This window comes from Salvelinus namaycush, chromosome 30, assembly GCF_016432855.1.
Source record: "Salvelinus namaycush isolate Seneca chromosome 30, SaNama_1.0, whole genome shotgun sequence".
In the NCBI taxonomy this organism is placed as follows: domain Eukaryota; kingdom Metazoa; phylum Chordata; class Actinopteri; order Salmoniformes; family Salmonidae; genus Salvelinus; species Salvelinus namaycush.
Genome location: NC_052336.1, coordinates 27,269,184 through 27,284,075, shown reverse-complemented (window position 1 = coordinate 27,284,075; position 14,892 = coordinate 27,269,184). Strand labels below are relative to the sequence as shown.

General features: G+C 44.4%; 1 protein-coding gene across 5 annotated transcripts in view; it reads left to right on the top strand.

The window, feature by feature from the left end:
* The window catches only part of LOC120024941 (activating molecule in BECN1-regulated autophagy protein 1-like), a 98,696-nt gene that overhangs the window by 10,973 nt on the left and 72,831 nt on the right, over nt 1-14,892 (top strand). For 3 of the 5 annotated variants that reach the window (XM_038969318.1, XM_038969317.1, XM_038969315.1), the window contains exons 5-8: nt 1,483-1,655; nt 1,827-1,893; nt 1,987-3,461; nt 8,603-8,689. In XM_038969318.1, coding sequence (XP_038825246.1) covers nt 1,483-1,655; nt 1,827-1,893; nt 1,987-3,461; nt 8,603-8,689 — 1,802 coding nt within the window. The remainder of the gene's footprint in view (nt 1-1,482; nt 1,656-1,826; nt 1,894-1,986; nt 3,462-8,602; nt 8,690-14,892) is intronic. The other 2 variants (XM_038969319.1, XM_038969316.1) reach the window with 1 other exon arrangement.

Here is a 14,892-nt window from a genome sequence, read left to right as displayed (position 1 = left end):
CTTGCTCAGGAATGGCAGCAGGCAGGTGTGAATGCATCTGCACGCACAGTGAGGCGAAGACTTTTGGAGGATGACCTGGTGTCAAGAAGGGCAGCAAAGAAGCCAATTCTCTCGAGGAAAAACATCAGGGACAGGCTGATATTCTGCAAAAGGTACAGGGATTGGACTGCTGAGGACTGGTGTAAAGTCATTTTCTCTGATGAATCCCCTTTCCGATTGTTTGGGGCATCCGGAGAAAAGCTTGTCCGGAGAAAACAAGGTGAGTGCTACCATCAGTCCTGTGTCATGCCAACAGTAAAGCATCCTGAGACCATTCATGTGTGGGGTTGCTTCTCAGCCAAGGGAGTGGGCTCACTCACAATTTTGCCTAAGAACACAGCCATGAATAAAGAATGGTACCAACACATCCTCCGAGAGCAACTTCTCCCAACCATCCAGGAACAGTTTAGTGACGAACAATGGCTTTTCCAGCATTATGGAGCACCTTGCCATAAGGCAAAAGTGATAACTAAGTGGCTCGGGGAACAAAACATTGATATTTTGGGTCCATGGCCAGGAAACTCCCCAGACCTTAATCCCATTGAGAACTTGTGGTCAATCCTCAAGAGGCGGGTGGACAAACAAAACCCCACAAATTCTGACAAACTCCAAGCATTGATTATGCAAGAATGGGCTGCCATCAGTCAGGATGAGGCCCAGAAGTTAATTGACAGCATGCCAGGGCGTATTGCAGAGGTCTTGAAAAAGAAGGGTCAACACTGCAAATATTGACTCTTTGCATCAACTTCATGTAATTGTCAATAAAAGCCTTTGACACTTATGAAATGCTTGTAATTATACTTCAGTTTTCCATAGTAACATCAGACAAAAATATCTAAAGACACTGAAGCAGCAAACTTTGTGGAAATTAATATTTGTGTCATTCTCAAAACTTTTGGCCACGACTGTATACTCCACTTTAGGCACGCCTCCTCTCCAATCCTGACCTGTTATGGTTTGATAGGAAGAGGATAATAGGATAATAAACCATAATTTCTCCCTTCAGGGGATCTGACCTGACCTCAACCCCTCCTTCGACTAATCCACAGATGTCCATCCGCTTCCCCTATAAAAATCCTGTGACCTCCTCCCATGCACCCAACACATTCCAAAGCCATCTGTCTTTCTACAGAGAACCATTAACCTCTGACATAAAAACCAGTCTCTTCCACTCCTTTATAAACTATGCTTATGAGTATAACAATGTTCAAAGTTTACCCCGAATCCAACATATTCAACTAGAGATCTCTAACTATCTTTGTGTGGGGCGCTGGTGTAGGTGACCATGTCCTCTCTTGCATCATCACAAGTTTGACTTTTTACCAATCGATTTCCTTGAACTCTCTTAAAAGTAGTTGGATGATATGACATTCTGGGTTTTTGTGCATAATATTGACACTAATCTTCTTCTTTTGAACATTGTGTGGCCCATCTGATGCCCAGGGTGGCAGTGAGAGCTGGTTCACTGAGAGCAATGTGGCCATTGCCTCCCTGGCCTTTCACCCTACTGCCCAGCTCCTTCTCATAGCAACAAACAATGAGGTTCACTTCTGGGACTGGAGTAGGAGGGAGCCATTTGCCCTGGTCAAGACTGCCAGCGAGACCGAGAGAGTCAGGTCTGACGAAAAGCTCCACCTTCCTCATCTCCCTGTCATTTCCACTGTGTTTGATTAGTTGACATGTTGAAACTTTGCTGAAATTTCTGAATTTGAAAACCGAGTCAGATATTCTCAAACTGTATTTAAAGCAAAATGGAGATGATGACACATGTGAATGCTCTGTTGCAGACTGGTGAGGTTTGACCCACTGGGTCATTACCTGTTGACCGCTATAGTGAATCCCTCTAACCAACAGGTGAGACTCTGTCTAATACTTTACGTTATATACTTTACATTAGGTCAGTTACGTCATATCAAGAACATTGTGTTCCCGTTGTGTGCTTTTCAGCAGAGTGATGATGACTCTGAGGTCCCCATGGATAGCATGGAGATGCCCCACTTTCGCCATCGATCCTTCCTTCAGTCCCAACCGGTCCGGCGTACCCCCATTCTCCACAACTTCCTGCACATCCTGTCATCGAGGAACTCAGGCTCACAGTCTGAGGAGCAGCAGCATCCTGCACCCGCTGTCAATAGTGCTGCTGACTATCCTAGTCTTCCCTCAGGACGTTATTCCGCCCTGCGGAATCGCTCCCGACCCCCCTACCAGGGTTGTGTGCAACACCTTGGTATGGTTTGCTTCTGCAGTCGGTGCTCTGCCACCCAAGCCCCTTCACCATCTGGAGAGGACCCCTCTGACCCTGAGAGCCTGGAGACCCAATCCTATGCCTCCACCTTCTCCTCTGCTCGCACTGAGCCCCGGCAGCCCTCTGAGCCTCGCTCCTCACACCGTCCCTCTGCCTTCAGCAGTGTGTACGGCGGTGCTAGAGGACACTCTTTGCGCACTCCATCTTCAGGCCACCAGCAGCCAGGCCGGGAGGGTTCTGGGCGACTGGCGGGGGCAGACTGGATGGGTAGCATGCTCAACATGCGGCCTGAGCGTAGTGGGGGTGTTGGGGTATCTCCACCCAGGACTAGTGCATCGTCTGTCAGCCTGCTGTCTGTGCTGAGGCAGCAAGAGTGCTCCTATCAGTCGCCTGTCTACACCTCTGCCACAGAGGGAGGAAGCTTTCCCCCAGCTGTTATGAGCCCCCACACCAGTGGAAACAGCTCTGTAGATGGACCCAGCACTAGTAGTGGACACCACTCTCTTGGGGAGGGAGGGAGCAACAGCCCCACCTCTATCCGTAACGTGCTGCAGTGCAACTTGAATCGCTACTTCATGGAGTATGATCGCATGCAGGAAATGGAGCAGTCAGGTGGCGCTGGTAGAGAGAGCAGCCAAGAGCAACAGACACGGGAGATGCTCAATAATAACATAGACTCTGAGTGGCCTGTCACACCTCATTATCATCCCCCCCACAGCAGTGATGGTAGTTCTGGTCCCTTCCGCAGCCATATGAATCGCTGCAGGGTCTGTCACAACCTGTTCACGTTTAACCAAGGTACGCAGCGCTGGGAGCGCACCGGCCAGACCCCATCACAAGAGGAGGGGAGCACCTCATTGCAGCCCCCAAGCCCCAACCCTGCCTTTCACAACATGAGGCAGACTGTGCTACAGGATCCCCAGTCCTCTGACAGGAGACAGTTAGCACAGCCACAGCCCAGTGCTGATGAACCTGGAGGGGACACAGCCTTCCCTCACCGGGGAACCCCCAGCCCGCAGAGAGAACAGGCAGTGGGGTCGGTGTATAATCAGGAGACAGTCCAGTGGGAGAGGGTTTACAGACAGTCTGCCAGTCCAAGTCCAGCGGTGAATGTACCACAAGAGGCCTTAAACCAAGAAATGCCTGACGAAAGCCCTGATGACGATTACCTGAGAAGGTGAGAGAATCGGGTGTTAGGGTCTTGTTTATCTATATTTTGTGCAATTTGTTAAATGAAAAACATAATCGATGCATAGCTTTTTCCAATATACTGGAAGTAGCATGATGGCTGAACTCTGACTTTGAGGCAGTTATAGATGGAGGTGAGATGCAACATTCGACACGTCTTATAAGCTGCCAAGTCCGCCCTACCACAACACCTACACATAACCCCAAGTCACCCCATGCTTGTGACATTAGTGCAATCATACAGGCAAACTTTGCATATCTTGCTTTTTGTGCTTCATTCGAAGTTGATAAAAGGCATTTTCCAAACTTGTGCAGTCATTAGGGCTATGTTTTGGTAAGGATCTCTGACAAAGGGGCGGCAGGCAGCCTAGTGGTTAGAGCGTTGGGCCAGTAACCGGAAGGTTGCTGGATCGAATCCCCGAGCTGACAAGGTAAAAATCTGTCGTTCTGCCCCTGAGCAAGGCAGTTAACCCACTGTTCCCTGGGCGCAGAAGACGTGGATGTCGATTAAGGCAATCTCTGATTCAGAGGGGTTGGGTTAAATGCGGAAGACACATTTCAGTTGAATACATTCAGTTGGACAACGGACTAAGTATCCCCCCTTTCCTATCCCAATTAAAGTATACATTTCATTCGGTTTTGAGACGATGTTCTGCCTCCATGGCTTCCCCTTCTTGCTCATTAGCTGCTTGGCAGATGTGTCTTCTGGAGGGTTTTGTAATGCCTTCCTTGGCAGTTTGCTTTGCCTCGACTGTAGTGGGCCTTACTTGGCCTGACTGTCTGTCAACTGCCCCACTGGCTATAGTCAGTGGAATGATTTGACCTTCCTGACCTTGTCTTCACGACCAATCCAGTCGAAAGAAAATACATGCGGGTATTGATGTATGAAAAAAGCCATTTTTCTGTCCAGTGTCTGTGTTCTTTTGCCCGTCGTTCTTTTTATTGGTCAGTCTGAGATATGGCTTTTTCTTTGCAACTCTGCCTAGAAGGCCAGTATCTCGGAGTCACCTCTTCACTGTTGACGTTGAGACTGGTGTTTTGCGGGTACTATTTAATGAAGCTGCCAGTTGAGGACTTATGTATGTTTCTCAAACTAGACACTCTAATGTACTTGTCCTCTTGCTCAGTTGTGCACCGGGGCCTCCCACTCCTCTTTTTACTCTGGTTAGAGCAAGTGTGCGCTGTTCTGTGAAGGGAGTAGTACACAGCGTTGTACGAGATCTTCAGTTTCTTAGCAATTTCTCACATGGAATAGCCTTCATTTCTCAGAACAAGAATAGACTGACGAGTTTCAGATGAAAGTTCTTTGTTTCTGGCCATTTTGAGCCTGTAATCGAACCCACAAATGCTGATGCTCCAGATACTCAACTAGTCTAAAGAAGGACAGTTTTATTGCTTATTTAATCAAAACAACGGTTTTCAGCTGTGCTAACATAATTGCAAGGGTTTTCTAAAGATCAATTAGCCTTTTAAAATGATAAACTTGGATTAGCTAACACAACATGCCATTGGAGCACAGGAGTGATGGTTGCTGAAAATGTGCCTCTGTACGCCTATGTAGATATTCCATTACAAATCAGCCGTTTCCAGCTACAATTGTCATTTACAACATTAACAATGTCTACACTGTATTTCTGATCAATTTGATGTTATTTTAATGGACAAAAAATAATTTTCTTTCAAAAACAAGGACATTTCTAAGTGACCCCAAACCTTTGAACGGTAGTGTATATATAATTATGTTTGTGGATGAATTTACTTCTGTTGGATGGCTTTTATGAATAGCATTCAAAAAGCCTACAAAAGAGCTTTCTATTGGCTGATTCTAATACTTTCCAAGTGGGGAATTCAGACCTCATCTTTCTACATGTTTCCAAGTCAGAAATTTCAGAGTTGTATTGAATGCAGAATTACCCCCAATCTCATTAATGCTGAGTTCCAAGCAGAGATGCATCGGGTCCCATTTTTAGAGTCTTTGGTATGACTCGGCCAGGGATCGGATTCCCAACCTTCCAATCAAAGGGCGGAGACAAGCTAATTTGTGATGGACCTGTGGAAGATGGGCTGTCTCCATGTTGCTCCTCAGTGTTCCACTTGGTGGCAGTATGGTACTGACTAGATATTTAGAGATGATTGCCAGGACAGCTCTGCCTCTCCTGTGGCAACTACCATTGACAACTTACTAGTTTCTAGAATAGGCATACTTAGACATAAGCTAGCCTATTAGGATTAGTTAGGGAATTAGCATAGGTATTAGCTGTGAATTTTATTCCCACAAAGTAGGAGGATATGATGTGCTCAGCACAACATGTCTTATTGAGCAGTGGCAGCTCAGTATAAAAGTATGGCATCTATTTTACATAGGCTTAGAAGGTAATTTGCCTGACGACTCAAACTGAATTCTTCCGCTGCCCTATCGTTCGCCACATAGTTCAGTCTGAGACTGCCATCAATGAAGTCGTTTGTGCTGACGTCAAAATGATGTGTGTGTTGTACAAAACAAAGTCATCAGCGATTTGATAATCTAAAACCAATCCGTGTATCAAAGACAATGACACATTTTCAAAATGCCACTTTACCCACGTGTGTTCTGGCTCTGGCCCAACCCATCAGTTTCTGGTACCAATCAGATGGTCGAGAATGGATTTTCATTCTACAAATCATCGGGAAGGTACTCAGATCCAGACAGATCCAGGCATAGCATTTGGCTGGAGCAAAGAGTTTGCTTAGTCAGGCAAGAAAGTAATGCCTATTCTCGTGAAAACTGAAATGGAAAAAGTTAAATAACCTAATATTTGCATAACATTTTCCTACAGTCATTGAAAACACACACGGTCATAGTTTTTTCCCCCTCTCTCATTTTCCGTCTTGCATCAATCCCAATCCATCCCCTGTGCCCTGGAAGGCTGCAATTAGCCTCTGTTTCAAGGGCAGGGTTGTGAACTTTAACAATGTGAAGTTACCCTTCCTGCCCAACCTCTCATTATCTAGCCTAATGCTGGGGCTTGTTGCATGGAGAGCTCTCCAGTAGCCTGAGGGTGTTGCTCTACTTTGTCTGACACGAGGCCAAAGCATTGGGTCTAATCTGTAGGCTGTCAAGAAGTGTCTGGAAAGCAAATGTGGTTCTCTGTTTTGTTCACATCTCTTTTAGATTCCAGTCTATCTCATAGACTCACAGCTGCAGGTCACCCTAAATGGAATATGTTCAAGGTTTTATGTGACTATAATAATGATGTTAGAGCTTCAGGCTACTTTGTGTTGTCTAGCCAAGCTGGGCACAATGGCTCAATGGTTCAATGGGTTCTTTCTTTTGTGTGTCCACATTCTGAAGTTACCTCATTTGGGAAAAGCATTGATGTAGCAGATTTAAAAGTGATTTAACAAAATGAATAGGCCTAGGCTTATATTGGGCTGTATTATTTCTTGCAGTAATTGCTTTTTCAAGGAGAGGTGTTGGCTACTGTATTCTAAGACATTTTCTGACTTGTTTTGAGCCCAAATGACTAGAGCAGTTGAGGTATACATTTAAAAAAAGTTCTAATCTAACAATGACATATTTAGGGATTTTTTTGCTTACCTTAAAGCCTCTGAAGTATAAAGGCCATAGTTTTATTAGTTGTCTCACCATCCTCTATAGAAATGGCATTCAAGTCCTGGATCAGTGAAAGACTGGACCAATTTAATTGGTTGTTACACAGGGCTGTGACATTTCACATCACTATAATTTTTTACTTGATGTGCTGTCGATAATGAGCAAATGAACGTCCCTTAGGACTTTAATGATACTTTTTAATTGACCAAAATGATGGTTAAAAAGACTCTGCTCCAAGACGAAGATGTAGATAAATGTGAATCTCAAGGAAGGGAATGCTTTGAGTTATTCCGGTAATTTGGCCATTGTAGTCCTCACAGTAATGAGCACGTTGTTTTGTGACTTTGGGGTAAGGATTAAAGCAGGAGGATGGGAACTGCATGTTCAGTCTCATTAACATGTCAGCCACATTGTGTATTATTCTAAATGGTTTCAATGTTGACAACGTTGGGCTAGCGGGCTGGCCAGTCACTTGAAATAGTCTGCACTGCATATGTGCTGTTTTAAAACAAGTTTTGAATCCAACAATTAAAAATGTATCATTCTAAATCTGAATAAATTATTGCCGCACTTCCATATTTGGATTAATAGACTGTCTATTTTGGAGTTGCTTTTTGTCTTATGGGTCCCAAAAATGTCAAATTCAAGATTTGAAATTGTCACGTGGTGTCTCTCCTTTGCCACACACACGTCCCTGAGCTTCTCTATATTCACCTTTTAACACCATGCTAACTTCAAAATGTTAGTTTTGTCAGGAATCTGACTCTATTTCAAGCGTTTCAGATGAATGGCCTGAAAAACCCTAACCTAAAGCCAATCTTTCTCTGAAACATCCAGTTTCATCCAGAAATAAGAGCTAGACCGCTGAATGCAAGTCGTGAATTGAAATGTAGCCATTTTTCATGGTCTTTGCATCGTCTGGCAACATTCCTAGTGTGGGAATACTGGGTCTTGATAAAGGTTCAGAGCGTCGTCACATGTTTTATTGACATTATCAAGTATAATAGATTGGACTGTAGTGCATTGACTCCCATCCTAAATCTAACCTCCAAATCACCTGTCCCTGGACACAGGTGGTTATTTTTTAAATTTAATTTCGTGTTTTTTATTTTATTTAACCAGGCAAGTCAGTTAAGAACAAATTATTATTTACAATGACGACCTAGGAACAGGTTAACTATTATCAAGAATTAAAAAGAGCTAGGAGACATTCGTATCCATTGGTTGTCACCCAAAAGGAAGCACCTGATATGTAGGGTCTCTATGGTGTGCTTGTGTTAATTGTGGAGGTATCCATTCTCTTAATTATACCTCTGAAAAGTAGCGAGATAGGAGAGAAACATTGTTTGGTTGCATCAGTCACAGAAATGGCTCCTTTTTTTCACTGGAAAGCGGTTTAGACTAGTTGATGATAATGAATATGGAAATGATTTGGGCTGATCATTAAACAACAACATGTACAATAGCTTTGTTGGTGGTGTTTTCCTTAATGGAAATGCACACCTAACCATCCCTTTTGCTCTGTTTCTCTTTCATAGGAGACTTTTGGAGTCATCTCATATGTCGCAGTCTCGGTATGACATATCTGGCTCCCGGGACCATCCCATTTATCCAGATCCTGCCAGGTGAGTCTTGTGGCAAGTGGTCAGGGCTATCGATGATTTACTTGTAATATGTAATTCATAAGAATATATTTTTTTAAACCAGCCAAGCATACTAGATTAGCATGTAGCATTCATTACAAGAACCAACAATAAATACCCACTTCAATAAGTCAAACGCATTGGTTGCTCAAACACAGGGGTGATTTTCCCTCGGGTGGTTTGAGTAAAAATAAGTAAATAAAATAACATGACTAAAACCAAATAGAAACTCTGCAGAAATTATATGGACCTACATTTATACAGTCTCTTCACTCTGTCCTCTGTCTAACAATCACCGAACACATAAGGGAGACAGTGTGTATCGACAATTTCAAAAACAATGGATAGAGCACAATTTATGGCAAATTTTGATGGCAAGGAAGTATGACACATTTTCAGTTCGGCCCTCCGGACCTCGGTGTAGTGCTCGAACAGGTGCAGACAAGCCAGCAAACAAATGGCAAATGTTTCCAATGTAAACATCATTTCACTAGCCTCGTAGAGAACTAGGCTTCCCTAATCCGGAAGCCTGGTGAAGTCTGGCCTAAATTAGCTAAAAGGGGATGGAGACCTGGTCTAAAACCAATCAAATGCTTGGGCGGATCTTAAGACGCAGCACTCCTTCAACAGTCATGTGGGGGAGGGTTCTTGGAATGTAACATGGAACAAAAATGTAGCCGCTGGCAACCAGCGGACCATTCAAACTGTTTCGGCTAATACAAAACTCTTCAGACCTCCAAAGAAGGCATGACAAAGTTTTTTGGAGGAATGGATACGCGAGACTACCATTTCACCAACCTGTGCACACTTGTCTCTGTGTGGTTCTCGGGCGACAGTATGTGATAGCATTGAACATTATATACTGTGAGACGAACTAGAGGGTATCGCCTCAAGCATATGATGCTCACGTTAAGTATTGTCAAAGGTCACTGCACTCAACATCTGCCAGTAGTCCAGCTGTGTGGCATATATTGACTTATTCTAATGCATGCAGTTCTTTGAAATAAATTATCACTGCTATAAATGGAATTGGACATGGTCGTCGTCAAATATAAGGTGCATTCTGAAAATATTCAGACCGCTTGACTTTTTCTACATTTCGTTGCAATGTAGCCTTTGATTTGATCATTGTTTTTTTCCCCTCATCAATCTACACACAATACCCCATAATGACAAAGCAAAAACAGGTTTTTAGACATTTTTGCAAATGTATTAGAACTATAAAACTGAAATATTACATTTGCATAAGTATTCAGACCCTTTACTCAGTACTTTGTTGAAGCACCTTTGGCAGCTGTTACAGCATTGAGTCTTCTTGGGTATGACGCTACAAGCTTGGAACACCTGTATTTGGGGATTTTTTCCCATTCTTCTCTGCAGATCCTCTCAAGCTCTGTTAGGTTGCATAGCTTTTTGCACAGCTTTTTCAGGTCTCTCCAAAGGTGTTCGATCGGGTTCAAGGACATTCAGAGACTTGTCCCGAAGCCACTCATGGGTTACTTGGCTGTGTGCTTAGGGTTGTTGTCCTGTTGAAAGGTGAACCTTCGCTTCAGTCTGAGGTCCTGAGCGCTCTGGAGCAGGTTTTCATCAAGGATCTCTCTGTACTTTGCTCCGTTCATCTTTCCCTCAATCCTGACTAGTCTCCCGGTCCCGTCCGCTGAAAAACATCCCCACAGCATGATGCTGCCACCACCATGCTTCACCGTAGGGATGGTGCCAGGTTTCCTCCAGACGTGACCCTTGGCATTCAGGCCAAAGAATTCAATCTTGGTTTCATCAGACCAGAGAATCTTGTTTCTCATGGTCAGAGTCCTTTAGGGGCCATTTGAAAAACTCCAAGTGAGCTGTCGTGTGCCTTTTACTGAGGAGTGGCTTCCGTCTGGCCACTCTACCATAAAGGCCTGATTGGTGGAGTGCTGCAGAGATGGTTGTCCTTCTGGAAGGTTCTTGAATCTCCTCAGAGGAACTCTGGAGTTCTGTCAGTGACCTTCGGGTTCTTGATCACCTCCCTGACCAAGGCCCTTCTACCCCTACTGCTCAGGTTGGCCGGGCGGCCAGCTCTAAGAAGAGTCTTGGTGGTTCCAAACGTCTTCTATTTAAAAATTATGGAGGCCACTTTGTTCTTGGGGACCTTCACTGCTGCTGACATTTTTTGGTACCCTTCCCCAGATCTGTGCCTCAACACAATCCTGTCTCAGAGCTCTACGGACAATTCCTTCGACCTCATGGCTTGGTTTTTGCTCTGACATGCACTGTCAACTGTGGGACCTTTTATATAGACAGGTGTGCAATCGCCATCACACTGCACACTGCCGTGTCCCTTCTGGACAAGAGGAATACCTATGTAAGAATGCTGTTCATTGACTACAGCTCAGCATTCAACACCATAGTACCCTCCAAGCTCATCATTAAGCTTGAGGCCCTGGGTCTCAACCCTGCCCTCTGCAATTGGGTCCAGAACTTCCTGATGGGCCGCTCCCAAGTGGTGAAGGTAGGAAACAACATCTCCACTTTGCTGATCCTCAACACTGGGGCCCTACAAGGGTGGGTGCTCAGCCCCCTCCTGTACTCCCTGTTCACCCAAGCACACCTCAAACTCAATCATCAAGTTTCCCGATGACACAACAGTAGTAGGCTTGATTACCAACAATGACGAGACAGGCTACAGGGAGGAGGTGAGGGCTCTCGGAGTGTGATGTCAGGAAAATAACCTCTCACTCAACGTCAACAAAACAAAGGAGATGATCGTGGACTTCAGGAAACAGCAGAGGGAGCACCCTCCTATCCACATCGACGGGACAGCAGTAGAGAAGGTGGAAAGTTTTAAGTTCCTCGGAGTACATATCACTGACAAACTGAAATGGTCCACCCACAAAGATCGTGTGGTGAAGAAGGCGCAACACCAGGCCACAAATGTGCATGTGTCAGCATATGGTCTCACAAGGGGTCTGAGGATCTCATCTCGGTACCTAATGGCAGTCAGGCTACCTCTGGCGAGCACATGAAGGGCTGTGCGGCCCCACAAAGAAATGCCACCCCACACCATGACTGACCCACCGCCAAACCGGTCATGCTGGAGGATATTGCAGGCAGCAGAACGTTCTCCACGGCGTCTCCAGACTCTGTCACGTCTGTCACATGTGCTCATGTGCTCAGTGTGAACCTGCTTTCATCAGTGAAGAGCACAGGGCGCCAGTGGAGAATTTGCCAATCTTGGTGTTCTCTGGCAAATGCCAAACGTCCTGCACGGTGTTGGGCTGTAAGCACAACCCCCACCTGTGGACGTCGGGCCCTCATACCACCCTCATGGAGTCTGTTTCTGACCGTTTGAGCAGACACATGCACATTTGTGGCCTGCTGGAGGTCATTTTGCAGGGCTCTGGCAGTGCTCCTCCTTGCACAAAGGCAGAGGTAGCGGTCCTGCTGCTGGGTTGTTGCCCTCCTACGGCCTCCTCCACGTCTCCTGATGTACTGGCCTGTCTCCTGGTAGCGCCTCCATGCTCTGGACACTACGCTGACAGACACAGCAAACCTTCTTGCCACAGCTCGCATTGATGTGCCATCCTGGATGAACTGCACTACCTGAGCCACTTGTGTGGGTTGTAGACTCCGTCTCATGCTACCACTAGAGTGAAAGCACCGCCAGCATTCAAAAGTGACCAAAACATCAGCCAGGAAGCATAGGAACTGAGAAGTGGTCTGTGGTCACCACCTGCAGAGCCATTCCTTTATTGGGGGTGTCTTGCTAATTGCCTATAATTTCCACCTGTTGTCTATTCCATTTGCACAACAGCATGTGAAATTTATTGTCAATCAGTGTTGCTTCCTAAGTGGACAGTTTGATTTCACAGAAGTGTGATTGACTTGGAGTTACATTGTGTTTAAGTGTTCCCTTTATTTTTTTGAGCAGTGTATTTATATTTATATATTCTTATTCCATTCCTTTACTTAGATTTGTGTGTATTAGGTATCTGTTGTGGAATTGTTAGATAGTACTTGTTAGATGTTTTTATTTTTTTGCACTGTCGGAACTAGAAGCACAAGCATTTCGCTACACTCGCAATAACATCTGCTAACCATGTGCATGTGACCAATAAAATGTGATTTGTGTGCCTTTCCAAATCATGTCCAATCAATTGAATTTACCACAGGTGGACTCCAATCAAGTTGTTGTAACATCTCAAGGATGATGAATGGAAACAGGATGCACATGAGCTCAATTTCAAGTCTCATAGGACAGGGTCTGAGTACTTATGTAAATAAGCTATTTCTGTTTTTATTTTGAATAAATTTAACATTTTATTATTATGGGGTATTGTGTGTAAATTTATGAGGATTTAAAATGTTTTTTAATTCATTTTAGAATAAGGCTGTAACGAAACAAAATGTGGAACAAGTCAAAGGGTCTGAATACTTTCCGATTGCACTGTAAATGGAAATAGAACATGGTCTTTTCATGGTAATACATTTTCATACATTGCAGGCATAGACAACATGTTTCCTGGACCTCTGAGTGAAGTGGTGACGTTATCACTATCTGTTTCCTACCTTTCTAACACTGTCTTGCTGAAGAGTGATGAATTGCGCTGAGCCTGGAGATTCTCAATTTAGTTTCTGGGATTGACTGCCAGCAGAGCGCCGAGGTGGTAATCTTGTGAGGTTGAGAGTAAGGCCTAGTCCTCTCAATAAAAACACATCCATCTAGGGACAGAGCTGCTCTGCTTAGGAACCAAGGTGCAATATTGAAAATCAATGTGTGGCCCAGAGCAGGGACATAATGATCAGTACAACCAACTTTTGGGAGAGAGTGGACACTTGACAATTGGCTCCTCACTCTCTGTCGTCATTTTCTTTGACCTGTGATATTGAAGGCTTAACACGCTTTCTAGTGGTGAGGATAGCATCGACACTTCCCTCCCACCTCGTTATTCTCTCCCATTTATTTATTTTAACTTTATTTAGGAAAGGGCGGAGTGCCATTAAAACCAACGCGCATGACAAACACTTACACAACCATAGGAGCATAGAAAATAGAAAATAGAATCATAAAAAAACAACCACATTTCTCAGTGAAGAGTTCCTCAACCAACATTCAGAATTTCCCAAAAGTTAAAAGGCGTGTAGACTGAATGTAAGGATCCGTTAAAGGTTTTCTAATTTTAAAAATCCAAATCTAGTTCCTCTTCCATTTTTAATATCATCAAACATTTAAGAGTAAGAAGTAGCCTAGGCCTATCTGCAAGAGTAACAGTTACATATAGTTCCCACTTGAAAACATTTCCTATATGTTCTGACCATGAACATTTTCTTACATGCTGGCAACCATCCAATACAATGCATTGAGACCGCTGAAAAAACTGAATTGCGCCCGAGGGGATTGCTGCCGTTTTACGGGCTCCTAACCAATTGTGTATTTTCGCTTTGTTTGCAACTTATTTTGTACATAATGTTGCTGCTCCCGGCTCTTATGACCGAAAAGAGCATCTGGATATCAGAATAGCAATTACTCACCTTGAACTGAATGAAGATTTTTCATTTAATGAGTGTGATGCGAAGGATATAATGCTGCTCCCAGATAAGTTCCAAATCCCCTTCATTCGCAATAAGAAAATAAGGAAATACAGGAGGTGGAGATCAGGGTGCCTTGTGAGAATTCGTCGACGAGTGGGTAACCCGCCTCTACCATCCCTTTTATTGGCCAATGTGCGATCACTGGATAATAAACTGCATGAGGTCCGTTCGAGACTATCCTACCAACGGGACATTAAACTGAAATATATTATGTTTCACCGAGTCATGGCTGAAAGATGACATGGATAATATACAGCTGGCTGGGTTTTCCGTGCATCGGCAGGACAGAACAGCTACGTCCGGTAAGACGAGGGGTGGGGGTGTGTGTCTATTTGTCAATAACAGCTGGTGCATGATTATTATTAAGGTAGTCTCGAGGTATTGCTCGCCTGAGGTAGAGTACCCCATGATAAGCTGTAGACCACACTATCTACCAAGAGAATTCTCATCTATATTATTCGTAGCCGTCTATTTACCACCACAAACCGACGCTGGCACTAAGACCGCACTCAACGAGTTGTATAAGGCCATAAGCAAACAAGAAAATACTCATCCATAAGCGACACTCCTAGTGGCCGGGGACTTTATTGCAGGCAAACTTAAATCCTTTTTAC